Source organism: Cygnus atratus, chromosome 15 (assembly GCF_013377495.2).
Source record: "Cygnus atratus isolate AKBS03 ecotype Queensland, Australia chromosome 15, CAtr_DNAZoo_HiC_assembly, whole genome shotgun sequence".
Taxonomy (NCBI): domain Eukaryota; kingdom Metazoa; phylum Chordata; class Aves; order Anseriformes; family Anatidae; genus Cygnus; species Cygnus atratus.
The window spans coordinates 12,537,192-12,554,552 of NC_066376.1; the positions used below are offsets into that span (position 1 = coordinate 12,537,192).

Genomic DNA, 17,361 nt, shown 5'->3' on the forward strand with positions numbered 1-17,361 from the left:
TTCCACCACTCAAAACCTTGGCACACCAAGCTATGAGGGTTTTGTGTGTGGGGATTTCTCAGCTGACAGGTGGCCACCAGTAGGAAAGGGGCTGTCCTAGAGATCAGCTGAACGGGGAGCTCTTGTGAGCCTTGGCGTGGGAAGTGGAGGATGCTCCAAAGGGAGAGGGAGCTTGTCCCATCCAGGGACAGCTGGAGTGCTGCACTAGCTGCTCACTTTTCCAGAAAGTCGGAGTGCTGCTTGTTCTGCTGCAGGTGTGAACATGGTGGAGTCCTCTGCTTGCCCCTGGTTATTTTGCTCTCCTGGGTCCTTCACTCTGTTCCCCTTGTTGCTACTCTTTTTTGTGGCTTTTCTCTACGCTTTTCATGTTTTCTGCCTTCTTGCAGGCAGCACCGCACTGTGATCACTGGACTGACTTTTTCTCCAGATGGCAACTTCATGTTCAGCTCCTGTCTGCAAGGAACTCTGGCTCTTTACAGCTCTGTGGAGCCAAAAAGCCATGTCTTGAGAGTCCTGGGTAAGACTTTGGGGTTGTGGGTTGCCTTTTTTTCCCCCAGTTTTTGTAGTAGCACAGACATCCCAGCACCAAAGTCAAGCCAGATGCAGTCTACTCAGAGAGAGGGGTTCTCTGGAGAACCTTCTGAGCTGCAGTGTTTGTGTTTACACCTTGTCTGTTAGCAAACCTTAGTTCGAACACCTTCTGCTTCCTTTGTATTTTGATTTCCTGGATGGGCTGGGGTCACAGAGACCTGCTTTCTCAGGTCTGGGTTCAACACTGTGTTGCCCAGGAGTAACACAAGTGCAGAGTCTGCCTACTTACTCATGCTCAAGCCCCGACTCTTTCCATTTTGTGCACATGCAGCTTAATTTGTTTAAACTGAATCGTTTCCCTCATTCTGCCTGCTGCACAGCTGCACAGAGAGCTGTGCTGGTGGCGAGCTGCAGGCAGGGACAAAGCCATTTTGGAATAGTAACATCATGTTTAATGTAGACTTTTGAAATTAGCTGTGGCAGCACAGAAAAGTTTGGGCAGGGAAAGGGAGCTCCGTTACGCAGTGCAGTGTACAAAGAGGAAGATCCTGCCCCAATGAGTGTGCAGCTGAATTAGGTGGAGAAAGAGAAGGGGCTCAGAGAGATTAGAAAATTGGTCCAAAGTCACCAAAGTTTGGTGTCTGTACTGGAAATGGACCTTCCAGTTTTGACTCTGCTCAGAACCCGTGTTTCTGCCTGGCCATGGGACCTAACAGTGGAATTCTGGTGGTGGAATAAATACAGATAATTCCTCTGATTCTCAGACCTTTGGGTCTGTCTGCCCACCAGCCTGACATCGGTGTGGTGGGGTTTGGCAGTGACTTTGTTCCACGCAGGGTTCAGACATGCAGGCTGCAGTTGAGGTCTTACCTCCATAGCTCCTAGTTGAAGCTTCTTGTAATGTTAAAAAATAAACAGTAAAATCAATTTTATTGCTCGTTCCACGCTCCTTGAAAGCACCACACATTCAGTCAGGCTAAGGGCCACGTATCTAGACCTTGTCTTTGAGGTGGTTTACTGTATGGTTTGGCTTTTGCAGGTTTAATAGCATCTCCAAAACAGAGGTTGCTCCTTTCTCAGGCCAGAGCGTTAACCCAAGGCTGATGCAGAGGCAGGAGGAGCTGCAGGCAGCAGGCAGCAAAACCGTCATGGAACAAGCTGCCTGCAGCATGATCTTCGCTCTTCTCCTCACCCCTCTCTTGCTGTGGCCCTCAGGTAACGTGGTGGCCCGGGATGCTGGGAGCGGCCCGGATGCTTTGGTGCTCAGTGGGGACAGCCGTCTCCTGGCCTTCGTGGGGCCCTCCAACTATGTTGTGACCGTGATGGAGGCCTGCTCGCTCGATGAGGTACCCAGCGGGGTCCCCACCTTCCTGGGGGAGGGCATGCTGCGGCAGGCAGGGGAGGAAATTCCCCCAGACTGTATGAGATGAGACAGGTCAGGGGCTTCGGGCACCAGCAACGTTGGAAGGAGCCCTCCCAGCACTGCAGGTGCTTGCTCAGGGTGCTTACAATGAGATTTGACTTCCACTCTGTGAGACAGAAACAATGAAGTCAAGATTTCTTCTCCAACTCCACTCCTCTCTGGAAAGGCAATTTGAGGAACAGTTGCGTGGCCTGTCCGCTCTGAGCCCTCTTTGCGAGCTGCTCTCCTGGATAACGGGGATGTTGCCTGTACCTTGCAGCCCCTCTCGAGGTGGCTGGGTGGAGCACGGGGAGCAGAGAGCCTGGGGGCCTCGGTAGCCTTGTGTTATTAGGAGAGCCACAAGAGCAACCCCCGAGGCTGCCCAGTGGCTGCTCCCGAGGCTTCTCCGGGGTGTTTGTTCAGTAGCTTCTTGTTTCACAGCTGCTGAGGGTGGACATCAGCATCCTCGATTTGAACAGCACAGCCTTGGACACCGCAGTGAGAGTCTGCTTCGCTCCTGTGCCGCGAGGCGAGCTCCTGGTGTCCACGTCTTCCAATAAAATCCTTGTGCTTGATGCAAAAACGGGACGACTGGTGCGAGAGGTAGGGCATTGTGAAATTCATGTGCTGAGGCCTCACCTCAGGAGGGGCTTTGACACTTCGTGTTGCTTTGGGCGGCTAAATGAGAGAAGAGCTCATGCTGGAGTTCACAGGCTTCCAAGAAAAGCATGAGTGGCGAGCACGTACCTATCCTGGTGTGGTCATGCTTAGGGTGAGCCTGAGCTTGTCCTTGTTTTCCTTGCCTCTCTTGTCTTCTTCTCGGCTTCCTTGCCTTGCTCTTGTCTGCTTGCTGAACCATAAGGACATGAACCTGTCTGCACTGCAGTGGACTACTGGTGTGGGACTAGTTACCAGTCTCATGGGAGAGCTAGTGAAATACCCAAATGACCCACCTGAATTTTGAGATGGGGCTGTGTCATAGTGGATCTGTCTGGATCATGGTATGTTCACTGGTTCTGTGATCCTCACGCTCCTGGAGAAGGACCAGGAAACCAGCACACCCCTCTCTCGGGAATGTTGGGCATCTCTGTCTCCTGTTTTAAACTTCACGAGAGGCCAAAAGGATTCCTCTCATCTTCATCCAACAGACCTGTCATTTCTTGTTGCTGAGGCAGTGTTTAACTTGCCAATAGTGAGAGCTAGCTCGGTTAATGCTGCTGGTGCTGTGTCTTGTCCTCAGGTGTCTCCTGTGCACAAGCTGTCTTGCTCTTCCTTGGCACTAAGCAAGGATGCCAGGTACCTGCTGACTGCTGGCGACAAGGTTATCAAAGTATGGGACTATCAGATGCGCTTCGATATCAACTTCCAGGTACTGCACAGACAGGGAGGGAAGCAGCTTGGCCTTGCCCTGACCTGTCAAATAAAGCATTTCTGAATCCCTGGAGAAGAAAGTAGCAGGTGACCTCTGTGTGGCTTGACGCACTGTCCCCAGTCCCGGTTTGCCCAGCAGCTGAGAAACACAGCCCTGTTCCCATGTGTAAGGTAATAGGGCCGTGCACCGAGTGCAGGCTGGGGCTGTCCAAGCATCGCACCTAGCGAGAGCCTGTGCAAAGGACAGAGATAGGTGTAACTTCTCTGCTAGGCACAGAGCCACACACAGAAGAAAATGGCTTGCTCAGGGTTTCAGAGGTGTTGAGAGCTGGGATGAGAGCTTGGGGGTTTTCAGCTTCTGCTCGTTTCTCCAGACCAGCGTGTTTAAGCTGAATCATAGGTTTGAGCACTGCAGGTGTGGTGCTGGCCTCTGTGCTGAGCCTCTGCTGGGGAGCGTAGACAGAAGCTTCCTTCCCTGGGTGTCCAGGAACCACAGTGTGCAAGCCGGGGTCCTGCCGGACAGGCGCGGTGATGGAGCTCAGGACGTGCTCTCTCCCAGGTGTACATCGGCCACTCGGAGCCGGTGCGCCAGGTGGCTTTCACCCCGGACCAGCGGCAAGTCATCAGCGTCGGAGATGCCATCTTCCTCTGGGATTTCATGGCTCTGCCTGCGGAGAGGTCGCCCCCAGCCCTGTAAGTGCACCGTTACCTCCCCTGCCTCCCCTCCCCTCCGTCCCCTCGCAGTGTAACGCCGGGCTTGTTGCCTTCCCAGGGCTCGTTCCTCCGAGTCTCCTCCGCTGCCAGGAGCAGGTGAGTGAGTTTGCTCCCTCCCGTGAGTTGCTGTGGTCTGCAGCTCTTCCACAGCTGCTGTTCATGGCACAGGGTCTGGGTTGGGGTGTGGATTTTTGGTTCCTTGCCTCAGGAGGGTAGTCAGATAGCAGGGGCTAACCAGCTAATTAGCCCCATTGGCAGTCTCCAGTTAACTGGCACCTCTCAGTGGGAGTCTGCCAAGGAGGGGACATTCTGAGCAGGGCAGCTCTGGGTTTCCTGGTAGGCTGTGTTCAGCTTTTGCCTTCTGTCTTTCCTTTCCCCCCGCCTCCTGACTCCATCTCTTCTTTTTCCCTGGCCTCACTGTTTCCCCTCTCTGTCTGTCCCTCCCTTTCTTGAATGACTGGGGAGAAGTGGCTCCTCCTGCGTAGGAGGAAGCTGGAGAATGAGCTTGGAGGCATCACCATCAGTCACCCTGGGAGGATGAAGGGATTTAAGTGAGGAAGGGAGTTATGCAAAATGTTTTCTTTTCACAGAAAAGAGCCCTGAAAAGCTAAAGGATGCCTCTGATATACCTCGTCAGACAATTCCTCTTCCATTGTTGTCCTCCCCACCATGTCTGGATGTCAGCTCTGTCCACCTAGCAGGATGTCAAAGTAAGAGGAATTGATTATAGAAGAGGGTGAAGTTGATCTTGTTTTAGGACTAACTCCTTGCTTAGTTCACCAGCATCCTGTCTCTGCCCCTCATCCCCTTCCTGCAGACTGACAGACCAGTCTGCGCTTTCCTTCTCCTAACTTGGTCAAATCCAGCCAGAGGTGTTGCGGTGCAGCACTGCTTCATCCTCTGCTCTGCTCCATACACTAAGCTGCTGGCACAGCTTCTGGGAAGGCTATGGTAAATACCTTGTTGGACATACCCAGCAGGAAATGTCTGCTTTGCCCTCCACCCTAACAGATGGGCTGTTACACAGAGCAAGAGAATGACACTGCCAGAAATCAAAGGGTTGGTCTCGCAAGAAGCAGTCCTGAAGGACACAGTTGGTTCTGTCCTTCCACTGCTTTGTTTTTATTCTTCAGGTATTTTCTCAGAGTCGGACAAAGAGGAGGAAGCCAGTTTGCCAGGCAGCAGCAGGATGGTGGCGAATGGAGACAAAGACGCCTCGGTGCTTGTGGTGGAACCGGTCAGGAGTGAGGAGCTTGTTGTCGTGAGGCCCAAAGTGAGACGGGAGAGCTCGAGGTCTCCCGGACAGTCAGCACGTGGTAAATGAGGGCTAGTCCCACCTTTTACAGGGGCACAGCGTGTGCAGGCCTGCATGGCAGCTTGGGCTGTTCTTGAAAAATAAAGATCACTATAAATATGGTGCAGGCAGGCCCCAAGCAGCACTCAGCACAGCAGTGGCCAGCCAGGCTGGATGCGTGCTCTGAAGGGCAGCAGCGTGCTCCCCGGGGCTCCTCCCGTGTCCTGGGAGTGATGCACCAGGGGAAGCCAGAGTCAAGGGGAGCTCATGCTGCTCCCCAAGACCACTCGTTTTTCTGGCTCTTTTCCTGCTGCTGCTTCTAGGCATGGCAGAAGCCCCCTCTTCAGCTTGTAGCCAACATCATCTCTAAGTGGCACATTCTATTGAACCGTGCTGAAATTAAAGCTCCCGATGTCTCTATTAATAGATGCACAGCCTCAAAGCTGCAGCAGTTTGTGGCGAGCTGCCAGAAGCACGCAGCTGCCAGCGCTCAGCCCCGGGCAGGATTTGTTGGAAAGCTTCAACATAAAAATGTGCCTCTGCTACTCTGGTTAGAGAGCTCTTTCTAGCAGCGTGGCTTATGCTTTCGCAGCGATGCCCAGAACGCACAGCGTGGATGCCTTTAGGCTGTTCGGAGCACGGCTGAGTGGGCTGATTGGGGAGATGGATTTTCTTCCTTTGCTTCTGGAAAGCTGGCGCTTTTCATACAGCCAGTCACTTGGTCACATAGGAGCACGTGCGAGTGACTCTGCAGTCTGCTTATTGCCTCTCCCATGTGCTTGTGTGTATGCACACGTAGTATGTGAGCAGACAGCAAGCCACAGCATAGCTGCTGATCCCAAACCATTCCATGAGCAGCATCACATAGGCACTGTTTTTTTCTTTGTGTGGCAGAACCCAGAAAGGAGACCAAAAGTCCCAAGCCCCAGTGCTACGTCCGCCCAGATTCCTACCGGCATTTCACTCCTCGCTTTAAGGCATCAGTGCTCCCTCAGGTGAGAATTGTGCCAGTGCTGGTTACCTGGGCAGGTGAAGAACTGGCATTTTGGGGCTGGGGTAGGTGGCTTTTCAAAACTGTTTCCATTTTTTGGTTCTTTGGATGAAAGTAATTTGTGAAATGCACCCCCGGGCCTGATGTCCATTTCGAAACCCTTAACATTAGTCCGCCTTTCTCCTCCACATGCAGCTCTTTCCAGACTAGCAAAAAGTGAGTTATTCTCCATTCTTTTTCTGTTCAGCAAATCTGCATAATTTTTTATTCAAAGGCAATGGAAATGGCATGTGCTATTGAAAGTGAAAGACGAGTGAGCAGTGGAGTGATTCATCACGCACACATATTTGCGAGCAGATGCGTTGGCAAAGCAGGCTGGGGAAGGCAATCCATCGAGTGTAGTGAAGGTAGTTAAGGCACAGCTCTTGCTCTGTTAATAAACAGAGCGATAATAAAACAGAAACTTAACTCAACCTTTCCCTAAGCTCTGCTGTTCACAGTGGTGGGAGAAAAGCTACATTCAGCTTGCACCATCAGTTCTCTCCTCTGTCCCCCCACCTGGCAGCGCTTTTTCCCTCATTGTCTTCCTGCTCAAACATCCACATCACCAAGTCAGCAAAACCCGTTGAACTCTTGCCCAGCAGGATTAGCAGCTGCTCATCAGATGGGCAGTTGCTGCCAGCCTGGTTTTTGTCCCATCTCAAAGCATCCGCGCCTGGTTTTGTTGCTGCGGTTTCTCTTTTGTACACGTAAGCGTGCGCTTTCTTATTGATCCATTGATGTGTTGAACTTGAACTGTGAGCATTGGCACGAGCCTGTGAGTGTTGTGTGTGTGAGTTACGTGTGTGTGCTTGCACGCATGCTTTTTCTTATGTGGGTCTTGACTGTACCTGACCAGGCCATCCTCCCAGAGCTTAATTTAAGCCCGTGTCTGTTTTTCTTGCAGAGTTTCTTATCTCCTCCAGCTGGCCACGAGCTCTTGAAGCTGAAAGCAGTGATCGGCTACAATGGGAACGGCAGAGGGAACATGGTGTGGAACCCGGACACAGGTACACAGGGAGGGCTTGGGAGGGGTGGGAGTGCTGTGAGTCCTCACTGTCTGCAGGCATACGCTGAGCCAAAGTCAGGTCTAGCTGTTGGGTTAGGATCTTTGCTTTACCATAGCGCTGCTTTCTGTTTGTAAAACCCAGTAACCCTTCTTTGTTGGGGGTGAATGTTAGTTGATGCAGGCAGTCCCAGGCTTCTGTTGCTGAGTGGATAGTGAAGGAGGGAGGGCTGTCCCAGAGTCCATCTCACCTCCTTTCTCCAAGCTGGAGTGATGCCCATCAGTTTTGCTTTGCTCAGGGTAGGGGAAGTGAGATTTGTCTTACTCCATTCTCAGCCCGATGGGAAGGATGCTGCAGAGGCCATGTACCAGAGTCAGCTTTTACATATGACTGAAAAAAAATAATTTTACTGAACTGTGATGTGAGTTACGGTGGGTGAAGCCTTTACATGAAAACATCCCGTCTCCTCATTCTCTGCTAGGCTTCTTCGCCTACACCTGTGGCTGTGTCATCGTGGTTGAGGACCTGCACTCGGGGCTGCAGAATCACTGGCTTGGCCACACAGAGGAGATCTCTACACTCGCTGTCAGCCACGACGCCCAGGTAGGAGAGGCTTCTGCTTGCCCAGGGCTGTGTTTTGCCTGCGTCACTTCGAGCTAAAGGAATGTCACTGGCTAAAATCCCAGTTGTCTGTTCCTCCTTCTGTGTGCTGCGTGGAGACCTGGGGTTATGGAAATAAAATCAGTGGGTTCTGAGCCTAGCTATTCCTTGGGCTGGCTCAGTTTGACAGTGAAGGCTGCTCCCTGCCACCACTCCCTCCTCCTGCCAAGTGACAGTCGTTCTTGCAGAATTTTCCATTTGCCAGCTGCATGACTTTAATTTGGGTCTAATAGTTGCTAAGACTAATGAAATGTTCTCTAATTACTTACCAAGGTCTCTATGACAACATTTTGTTCTATTAGGTTCTTGCCTCTGCCTCGGGAAGGAGGAATGGAGACTCCCATTGTCAAATCTGCATCTGGAACATTCAGGATGGGGTCTGCACAACAAGTCTGTTCCACCACAAGACACAAGTGCAAGCCATGGCGTACTCTCGGGACGACAGGTTCCTTGCTACCCTAGGTGAGTAGGCCTGCAACCGCCAGGTGTGGGTGCAGGAGTGGACCCTGGAACAGACAGCTCATGGGAGGAGGGTGCTGTAAGTGATACCCGTGAGATGTGCAGCGGGCTCGTGGGTCAGCCCAGCAGCTGCTGCTTGGTAGCCTTGGCACTGGATGGTATTTTCACAATGAAATCGACAGGATGCCTAGCAAACAGGACAGTGGATCACGTGGCGTGTAAATCTGCCGGTGATCTCCCCAGGTGGCCTTGGGAGTGACCGTGAGCAGAGGTGCTCTTTGCAAGTGAGCATGTTGCCAGGGCGCTGTCAGCAGCGTTTCGAGGGCAAACACGAGCCCTGTGTGTCCCGGCCACAGGCATGAACACCGGGCTTGCCCCATCTCCCATTCAGTTCCTTCTCATTGCCCAGTAAGCTTGCTTTTCTTGAAGTTACAGCTTTCTTCTCCCAGCTGACTAGTGCTTGCTAAGGCTGTGTAAATAGTTCGCAGATACTATATATAGTATCCAAAGGGAAATGCTTTCTTCTGGACTTCTTATTGTTGCTTAGCTGGAATTCACAGAAGTAGCCAGGCTTCAAACTGTGAGCCTCCTGCCAGGCAGCGATGCCAGCACAAGATGGACGCTCAAGCTGTCTGTTTTGTTTAGGCAGGGGACATTTAAAGGACAAATATGCAATTAGTAAGTTCTTGTTTTGCAAGAGAGGACCTGTGGAGCAGGCAACACATTTGCTCTGGGCTGGTGAGTCTGCCCTTGAAAAAAAGCAAGCTTTGCTAAAGAGGAAGAGAGCTTTGTGCTCTCACGGAGCAGAGTGGGAGAGGAGCCCTTCTCCAGCTCCTTCCTGGGCTGCGGAGAAGGAAAAAGCTGGAAGTCTGCACTGAGCTGTGGGGCCTGGGAAAGGCCAATGAGGCACCTGCTCTCCTGGCTGTCTGAGGGCTGGGGATGCTTGCCATCACCAAGGCCGGTGCCTTCTGGAGCCACCCAGCTGCGGCGCCTTCAGCAATGGTAACCTCTGTTCCTTGTTTCGAGACCGTTGGTGCTTAGTGCACGGTATCGCTGGAGGGCTTGTGTTGGACGTGTGCTGAGGTGTGCAGTAGCTACTAAGGATGCAGAAACAGCAGAAAGCCAGCTCTGCGTGCTGAGTTCCCCACCACACCAGCCATCAGCTGGTTTGAACGTTGGCTGCAGCCTGTGCTGCAGGTCCAGATGTGCTGCAACCTCCAGCACAAAGTGCTGGGCCCGTTATACCCGTCCTCAGCTCAGGTGATGATCCATCACGTCGTGCAGCTTTTGCTGCCACTGAAGCACGTTCTTGGCTTTTGCTGAGCATGCAAGGGGGCTGTGGGCTGTTTGCAGCAGTTGTCTTTGAACAACTGGGTAACGGAGTGACAAAGTTGACACGAGTGTGCAATGTGTGCTCGTGACCATTGTGAAGAAACACTGAGGCTGCAGAATTCCCTCCTACTGTTCTCATGTTCTACCTAGGGGACTACAATGATCAAACTGTTGCTCTGTGGAATACCTACACTTACGAGCTCCTGTCATCAACTTGTATCTCGGAGCCAGTCCACGATGTGGCTTTTAGTCCTTTTTCTCACCGAGAAATGGCCTGTGTGGGGAAGGGAGCAGTGACATTTTGGCTGTTGGAGCAGCGGGAGGGTGACATCAATCTCAAGGTAAATCTCAGTTTTTTCTTCTGAAATTCATGTTCATTATCTCTGACGTCTTTTCCAAGCCCTAGCAAGTGAGATGGAGGCTCTGCCCCCACAGTTCTGCAAGAGCTGATGATTTCTCTTAGCGAGAGTGTGATGTTGGCTGGCCATGAGTGGCTTTCAGTTGTATTTGATGCAGTAACTGAATTAACTGAGGGTGGGAGGAGTTGTTCATTTTTTTCCCTTGCAGGTAAGCACCGTGCTCTCTGTGACCTTCCTGTTTTATGTGCCCTGGCAGGTTCATCGGTCCCCTGCGCCGGCCGTGTTGGGGCCGGTGGAGCTGACCTCTCTCTGTTACGGTGCCGACACCCTTCTTTACAGTGGGACCAACTCGGGCCAGGTCTGCGTGTGGGACACAGAGACCAATCGCTGCTTCATGACGTGGGAGGCCGATGACGGCGAGATCGGTGGGTGCAAATGCCCCAGGCGTCCATCAGGACTGTAATAAATTTTGTGGGAGTTTTGGCAATGAACAGCAATGAGCTTGCAGGCCTCCGATTTCAGCTCTGCTCAGAAACCCGATGGGGATGCCAGATGTGGGGGGTGGCAATGGGCCTGCTGCCCGCGTTTGTAGTAGTAACGACAGTCCTAGTCTGTAAAAACACTGCGTGTCGGGCTGTGTTAGACCCACGCTGCCCTGCTGGGATGAAACGATGGCCTGGCCACCAGGAGCACGCCCGGGGTGAGGGCTGAGAGCAGGGGGGGGGTTACTCACGGGTGCACCTTACTCCCCCAGGCGTGCTGGTGTGCCGGCGCAGCAGGCTGCTGAGCGGCAGCAACACGAAGCGCATCCGCCTGTGGGCGGTGGCAGCCGTGCGGGAGCTGAGGCTGAAAGGTCCCGAGGCCAGGTAGGAGGTGGTGGCCCCAGCGCCTCCGCTCCGCTCGCACCCGTCTCGCGCCGTGCTCCTGAGGTGCTCTCCTCCTCGCCTGGCAGCTCCAGGACCTGTCTGAGAGGTGGCTTCTCACGGGCGCGTCAGCTCTGCCTACAGCCGTGCTGCTCTTGTTGCTCTTCACCCTTAGCTTTTCCTCTCCATCCCATCGCTGCTGATTCTTTCTGCCTGGATCTTTTTCCTGGATTTTTGCTACGCATAGCTGAACCTTCCTTGTGCTGGAAATGGATGCCCGAAGTTTGTGTCAGCAACGTGGAGAAACTTTATAGTCTTTAAAATTTAAATTTTTAAAATTCTTTAAAAGAATGAGTGAAAATATATCGTTTTTGTTTCTTCTCGTGCTACTGCATCCCTTATTTTCTTTCTTTCCTATACACGATGGTTTCAGGGCAGGAGCCCCTCGCTGAACAATTTAGATGCAAAGCCATGCCCAGGCTTATTAGAAAATTGCACTGGAAGGAGGCAGCGTCTGCTCCAACAGCTGAGCCGGTCCCTCTTGGATCCTCCTTTCCTCCAGATCTCACTCAGTCATGCTAGAACATGAGATTACCCTCGATGGGACAATCGTCAGTGCAGCCTTTGATGACTCTTTAGAAATGGGAATTGTGGGCACCACCGCAGGAACGCTCTGGTACATCAACTGGGCGGAGAGCACGAGCATCCGGCTGATCAGCGGCCACAAGAACAAGGTTCGAGGGGCTGGGATCGGGGTGGTTGAGGCTGGGAAGGGGCGGTTTGTGCTGGGAGGGGGTGGTTTGGCTGTGCTCCAAGCATGTGTGTGCTGCAGCAGTGCTCCCTGGTCCGGCCATGAGAGAGGTCACAGAGCCGCAGGGCTTTCTGGTGCCGATGGGACACCACAGAGGAGTCTAGGGATAACTGCACTAGGCAGGCAAACGTCAAGAAACCTGAGCTCAGCTGCTCTAACCTTAGGTTTTTAACGGCCTCAGCCTGTGAGTAACTGCAGGTCGTTTTGCTGCCGTGCAAGAATGCAGCTCCAGAGTCGTTGCTGAGTGCTGCAACTGCTGGAAGCAGGCTGTTGGTTAGCTGGACATCCATACTGCAGAAAGTTTTCTTTGCCTAAAATATATTTTAAAAAGCAGTACAAAGGATGACTGTTTTGAACTCTGCTGTTGCTTTGGTGTACTTTTGTGCTACAGAAAAAAAGGTTTCAGATGGTAGAAGGGAAGGTGTTTTACTTAGACCTTTATTGCAGAGTGCCTGGTTCCAGCTTTGTGGTTAGGTTTGCTGCTTTCCATTGCAAGCCTTTGTTGTCAGCACACGATTTCTTTTTAGCACAAAAATAAAGCAACCCTCCTTCCTTTATGTCTGGGGCTTCTCATCTGGTCCTTCCTGTGAGAGGAGTCCTGGGGGATGAGAGGTGCAGAGAGCAGATGTGCTTTAGGCTGCAGTGTTTTTAGGGCCCCTGTTTCCCATCTCCTTTCTTGCTGCAGGTGAACGAAGTGTCCTTCAGTCCTGATGAGACTCACTGTGCCACGTGTGGGGAGGATGGCAGCGTGAGGATTTGGTCCCTGGGCAGCATGGAGCTGGTGGTACAGTTTCAAGTGCTGAACCAGGTAATCGTTTTGTGGCGCATCAATCTTTCTGTCTTGGTAGAGGGCACAGTCACTGCTTGGCATTGCAAGGACTGCTGTGTCCTCGTGGAGCAGCCTAAAGCTGGAGAAATACATGCAGGTGGAGCTTTTAGTGCATTTACTGTGTACGGTCCCACTGTTTTCACGGTCATCAGGTCTCTGCCCTGGTTTCTTTTCCAGAGCTGCCAGTGCCTGGCCTGGAAGCCTCATACCATCGTTGCATGGGAAGCTGAGAGCCAGCACGTAGTGGCAGGGTACAGCGATGGCACCATCCGCGTGTTCAGTATTTCCAGGACAGAGATGGAGCTGAAAATGCACCCCCATGCCACTGCGCTGACGGCAATTGCCTACTCCACAGACGGTGAGGTTCCTTGTTGTAACAGTGGGGAGATGTTGCTTTGGGGAGCAGTGACATCATACCTTACTGCTACGGGCTTTTTCATCTCCTACAAGAAGTGTCTCCTTCCCTTCCCTCCTCTGGCCGCAGGAGAAATGATCTTATCGGGGGGCAAGGACGGGCTCGTGGCTATCAGCAGCCCTCGCACCGGAATGACCATCCGCATCCTCGCTGACCACAAGGGCTCCCCGATCACTGTCCTCCAGTGCACCAGGAAGCAGGTGAGACCTTTCTTCCCCTCTCTGCCTGCTGCTGTGCAGGAGCAAGTCCCCCGTGTGTCACTGCACAGCTGTGGGAAGAGGCAGCAGCACGGCTGGGTCGGTCGGCCCTTCTCTTTCCTCTTTGTGCCCACCACCCCCAGTAACTTCTGTTAGGTTTTTTCTAGGGATAACTTCACTGGGGAGAAGCCACAAGCACTGCAGGGGCAATCCTGAGCCAGTCTGTGCCTGTGGCCGGGGGGGGGGACCTTTGGTGGTTGTTGTCGACACACCGTGCACAGATGTGATGTGTGCCCACAGAGAGCAGCACTCCTTGGGAGCAGCTGGAGCTGGGAGCATTCAGACCCGTGTGTGTGGCCCATGCCCCCAATAACGGCCTCAGCGTGATTTCCCCGCTTCACTCCTTAGCAGCCTGACCTTGTGCATGTAGCTGGCTCTTTGTACAGTCCCTCTGTGAAGCTGGAAGGCTTGAATGTGCAACAGCGGGATGTTTTTAGCACCTCCTTCGTCTTTCTCTTCATGGAGAGTCTTTTTTTCCTTTGTGCAACTTCCTGAGATGAGAATAATTTTGCCTGAGTTCTCTGGCTTTAAAATCTGGGCTGCAAAGCCGCTTGTCCTGGTAATTATATAGTTAGGAGGCCCCTTCAGTTTTAGGTGAAGGATGTGGTTAGAAGACATACTTACCTGCATGCACTCCCCTGGAGATGTGCAGGTGCAGGGGACGTCCAGAAATCTGTCGCTCAGGCCAGCCGCTCGCTCCTCCTCCAGCGGCCTCTTCTGCCAGGGCGCTCAGCCCAGAGCACGCTGCTGGCTGTGGAACCACCGCTTCCTTGTCCTATTTTATTGTGATAAATGACTCTAAGCACTGCTCAAATGAGAGAAACCAGGAGGTTAATCCTGGCATTAATCCCCTGTGTTCCCATGAACTCTTGCCCTCTGCTAGTTCTTGCTGGCAGCTTTCTGTATAGCTTCAGTACTGCACGAGTCATAACGTTGCTTTTATCTTCTATAGTACCACGAGTTTGGGGTGGAAGGAGGTGAGCTCTGGCTGGCCACCAGCTCGGACCGTCGGGTCAGCGTCTGGGCCTCTGACTGGCTGAAGGACAAGTGTGAGCTCCTCGACTGGCTCAGCTTCCCTGCTCCTGCCAGCCCTGAGGTGAGCACGGCGCTCACCAGCTCCTGTCCCCACCTTGGCACCGTGCAGCCCTGTCCCTTCAGCACGCTCCCCATCTGTAAACAGGATGTGAGCCGTCCTAACCCCCTCCAAACTCACGTGAGACTGTCAGCTCAGTCTAATGTGTTTTACAGCTGTTGTAAAGTTTTCAGTTTCAGCCACCCTGGAGGGGAGGGATGCCTCTGAGTGGGACAGGTGCAGACAGTGAGTGTGCTTAGGAAAGTCACCTTCCTGGGTTCTCTGCTTGTGGGAGAACTTGCTAATGCACCTTCGAGGATGTAGATAGGCAGCGTGAACCACGCGTGGCACTGCCTAACCCCTGGGAAGTACCGACACTGTAAGCATGAGGAGACAAAAAATGCTTTTGCAAAGAGCTGATACTCCTGTGCTGTGCGAAACAGAGCACAGCCAGGAGTCGGCATAGTCAGCACAGAAGAGACACCTAATTATGAGCACGCTGCTGACTGATGCTCCCAATGAGTGTGAATATCCTGAGCCAGAAGCCCAGTGACTGCTAATAGAGCCAAATACACCTGCTCCAGTCCTGAGTGCCTGCGATACTTTGCAGAACACTTTGGCTGAAGAGCAGCTGTGGGATTTGGGCAACTGGACATCTGCTGTGTCCAAATACTGTACTGGACATGAAGCAGCCTCCCATGCACGTGACATGGGCCTGCAGAAGGAAGCTGGGTCTTACTGGGGGACAAGTGGTCGTGCCTCAGCCCCAAGCCCAGCCCCAAGCACCAGCTGGGCTGTTACAGGTCTCCCCACAGTGGATATGGGAAGGACCGATCTTGCATCCAGTGCTAAATATCCATCTCCTGGGCCCTATTGGCTTGTGCTGAAACCAATTCATAACCCAGTCCCACCTTCACGCCCACGCAGGAATAATGCCCTCGTGGAAATTCAACCCGCTGACCCTAGTGCGTCCTGCTTCTGTGACAGTGAACAACTTGCTGCAGGTTTCCATGGCAGTGTGTGGTTGCTCCTTGCTTCTTTGCGGTGAGCACGGCTGAGATGGCAATGCAAGAAGGAGGAAACAGCCTCCATCACAAGAATTTCCCAGTGCTCGTACAGCTGCGGCCCGAGGGCTCTCCTTTGCTCCCCATTGTGTTGGGTCGGGCTGGAGAAGCTAGCCTCACTGTTGTTCCTTTTGGTTTTCCCTGCCAGGGTCTCAGCAGCCTCCCACCCAGCCTGGCTGCATTCTGCCCTTGGGAGCATGGTACCCTGGTCTACGTTGGCTTTGGGATGCAGAAGGAAGCCTTGTTTTACAGCCTGCACAAGAAACAGGTACTGGCACCCTCACGTGCCATGCCAGGGCAGCATAGGCACTGCTCTGCTGTTGTGTGGCCGTGTTGAATGAGATAGAGGGGAGGCAGTGCTGCCCTTCTCCCTCAGGAGACCTGCAGGCCAAGCTGGGGGCTTGGGGATGAGCCCCTCTTTCCATGGGGGGAGAGGGGAGAGCAGGACCCCCTCTTAACCCAAATGTCAGCCCCAGAGCAGCATCCCCTCCTGCTAACCAAGGTGCAGAGAGGAGCACTGTGAATAAAACCACCCCTGAGGGTGTGAGGTGGGTTGAGGCAAGCAGCTGGGCAGTGCAGCAGCTTCTCCCTCAGAGACTCCCGGTCTGGCCTCGGTGAGCAGGGAGCTGCAGGGCCCTGTCCCTGCCTCTGGGCTTGCTGCCACTCGCTGCTGCTGCCTTTGGAGGAGAGGGCGTTTGCTTCCAGGACCCCTAACAGTCTCTGAATTGTTCGTGCCTCCTGGAAAGTGGAAGTGCCTTTGGCAGGTTTTTGAGCTCCGAGAGAGGCCGTGTATCTGCCAGCCTCCCCGTTGAGCAGGAGCCCTGTACCCTCCTAAACGTGTCGCTTGAGCAGCTGTTCTGCTCCCTGCTTGTCTCTGAGGTGTTAGCGTGCTTCTCTTGCTGGAGCGCAGGTCGTTGAGAAGATCTCCTTGCCGTACTTCGCCACATCGCTGAGCCTGTCTCCTGCAGCACGCTTCATGGCCGTTGGCTTCAGCGGTGAGTACCGGAGGGTGCTGTGGGCTCTGCTTGTCCCCAGGGTGCCTTGTCCCCACGTTACCTTTGGTGGGGAGGGATCCTCCCCTTCCTGCAAGTGGGAGGAAACCAAGCGTCCTCTTGCCTTTAAGTGAGACACACACACCCAAACCAGGACCTATCCTAAGACCGTGCTGTGGCTCTTCCATGGGAGTAACAGCCCCAGGCAGGGTTGTGGCAGACAGGGCCAAAACCCCCGCAGCGTAGCCTGGGATAGGGAAGGGACCTTCTGCTGCACAGGGGCACTCAGCACCCTTCATCTGTCGAGACCACAGCTCCTGAGGGCCCAGTGAGCTCCACAGCTGCCCCAGGGCAGCCGGGCGCTTCAGGGGCTGAGGCAGCCGAGCTGCTGCCGCCTTCGTTACCCTACACGCTCCCCTCGGCAGCAGCCCCCCCCTTCCCTGCTTGCTGTCCCCCTCCCCTCAGACGAGGGGATGCCGATGGGGGGCTCCCCCACCCGCTGACCCCCTCCTGTCCCCGCAGAGCGACTCCTCCGCCTGCTGCCCTGCCCCGCGGGCACCCCGCAGGACTACGGGGGCCACGACGACGCCGTCCACCTCTGCCGCTTCGCCCCGGCCGGCCGCCGCCTGCTCACGGCCTCCCACAGCGCCCTGCTCGTCTGGGAGCTGGGCGCCGGCTGACGGCGGCCACCCCGCCACGGACCGCGACGAGCAAGGACCGCGGGGACCGGGCCCGGGACCGGCTCCAGGCGCCCCGGTACCGGCCCCAGCCTCACCTTCAGGCTGCGCCCCCTTCCCCCCCCGCGGGCCGCCCCCAGCCGCCCGCGGTGCGTTTTGGGGCCCGGTTTCCGCTTTATTTGTATTTTTCCTTTCCCAATAAACCACCTCCACGCCAACCCA

The 17,361-nt window shown here is 54.0% G+C and overlaps 1 protein-coding gene across 1 annotated transcript in view; it reads left to right on the top strand.

The window, feature by feature from the left end:
• The window catches only part of WDR90 (WD repeat domain 90), a 31,516-nt gene extending 14,161 nt beyond the window's left edge, over nucleotides 1-17,355 (top strand). Inside the window, exons 21-43 of the mRNA XM_035549000.2 lie at nucleotides 387-517; nucleotides 1,747-1,877; nucleotides 2,375-2,536; nucleotides 3,174-3,302; nucleotides 3,864-3,997; nucleotides 4,077-4,114; nucleotides 4,609-4,728; nucleotides 5,152-5,334; nucleotides 6,207-6,307; nucleotides 7,250-7,352; nucleotides 7,831-7,952; nucleotides 8,312-8,471; nucleotides 9,951-10,141; nucleotides 10,416-10,584; nucleotides 10,914-11,025; nucleotides 11,585-11,756; nucleotides 12,519-12,641; nucleotides 12,840-13,020; nucleotides 13,147-13,277; nucleotides 14,287-14,430; nucleotides 15,619-15,738; nucleotides 16,381-16,465; nucleotides 16,985-17,355. Of these exons, the coding sequence (XP_035404893.1) occupies nucleotides 387-517; nucleotides 1,747-1,877; nucleotides 2,375-2,536; nucleotides 3,174-3,302; nucleotides 3,864-3,997; nucleotides 4,077-4,114; nucleotides 4,609-4,728; nucleotides 5,152-5,334; nucleotides 6,207-6,307; nucleotides 7,250-7,352; nucleotides 7,831-7,952; nucleotides 8,312-8,471; nucleotides 9,951-10,141; nucleotides 10,416-10,584; nucleotides 10,914-11,025; nucleotides 11,585-11,756; nucleotides 12,519-12,641; nucleotides 12,840-13,020; nucleotides 13,147-13,277; nucleotides 14,287-14,430; nucleotides 15,619-15,738; nucleotides 16,381-16,465; nucleotides 16,985-17,142 (3,100 nt within the window). The 3' untranslated portion in view covers nucleotides 17,143-17,355. The remainder of the gene's footprint in view (nucleotides 1-386; nucleotides 518-1,746; nucleotides 1,878-2,374; nucleotides 2,537-3,173; nucleotides 3,303-3,863; nucleotides 3,998-4,076; nucleotides 4,115-4,608; nucleotides 4,729-5,151; nucleotides 5,335-6,206; nucleotides 6,308-7,249; nucleotides 7,353-7,830; nucleotides 7,953-8,311; nucleotides 8,472-9,950; nucleotides 10,142-10,415; nucleotides 10,585-10,913; nucleotides 11,026-11,584; nucleotides 11,757-12,518; nucleotides 12,642-12,839; nucleotides 13,021-13,146; nucleotides 13,278-14,286; nucleotides 14,431-15,618; nucleotides 15,739-16,380; nucleotides 16,466-16,984) is intronic.
• The last annotated feature ends 6 nt before the right edge of the window (nucleotides 17,356-17,361 follow it).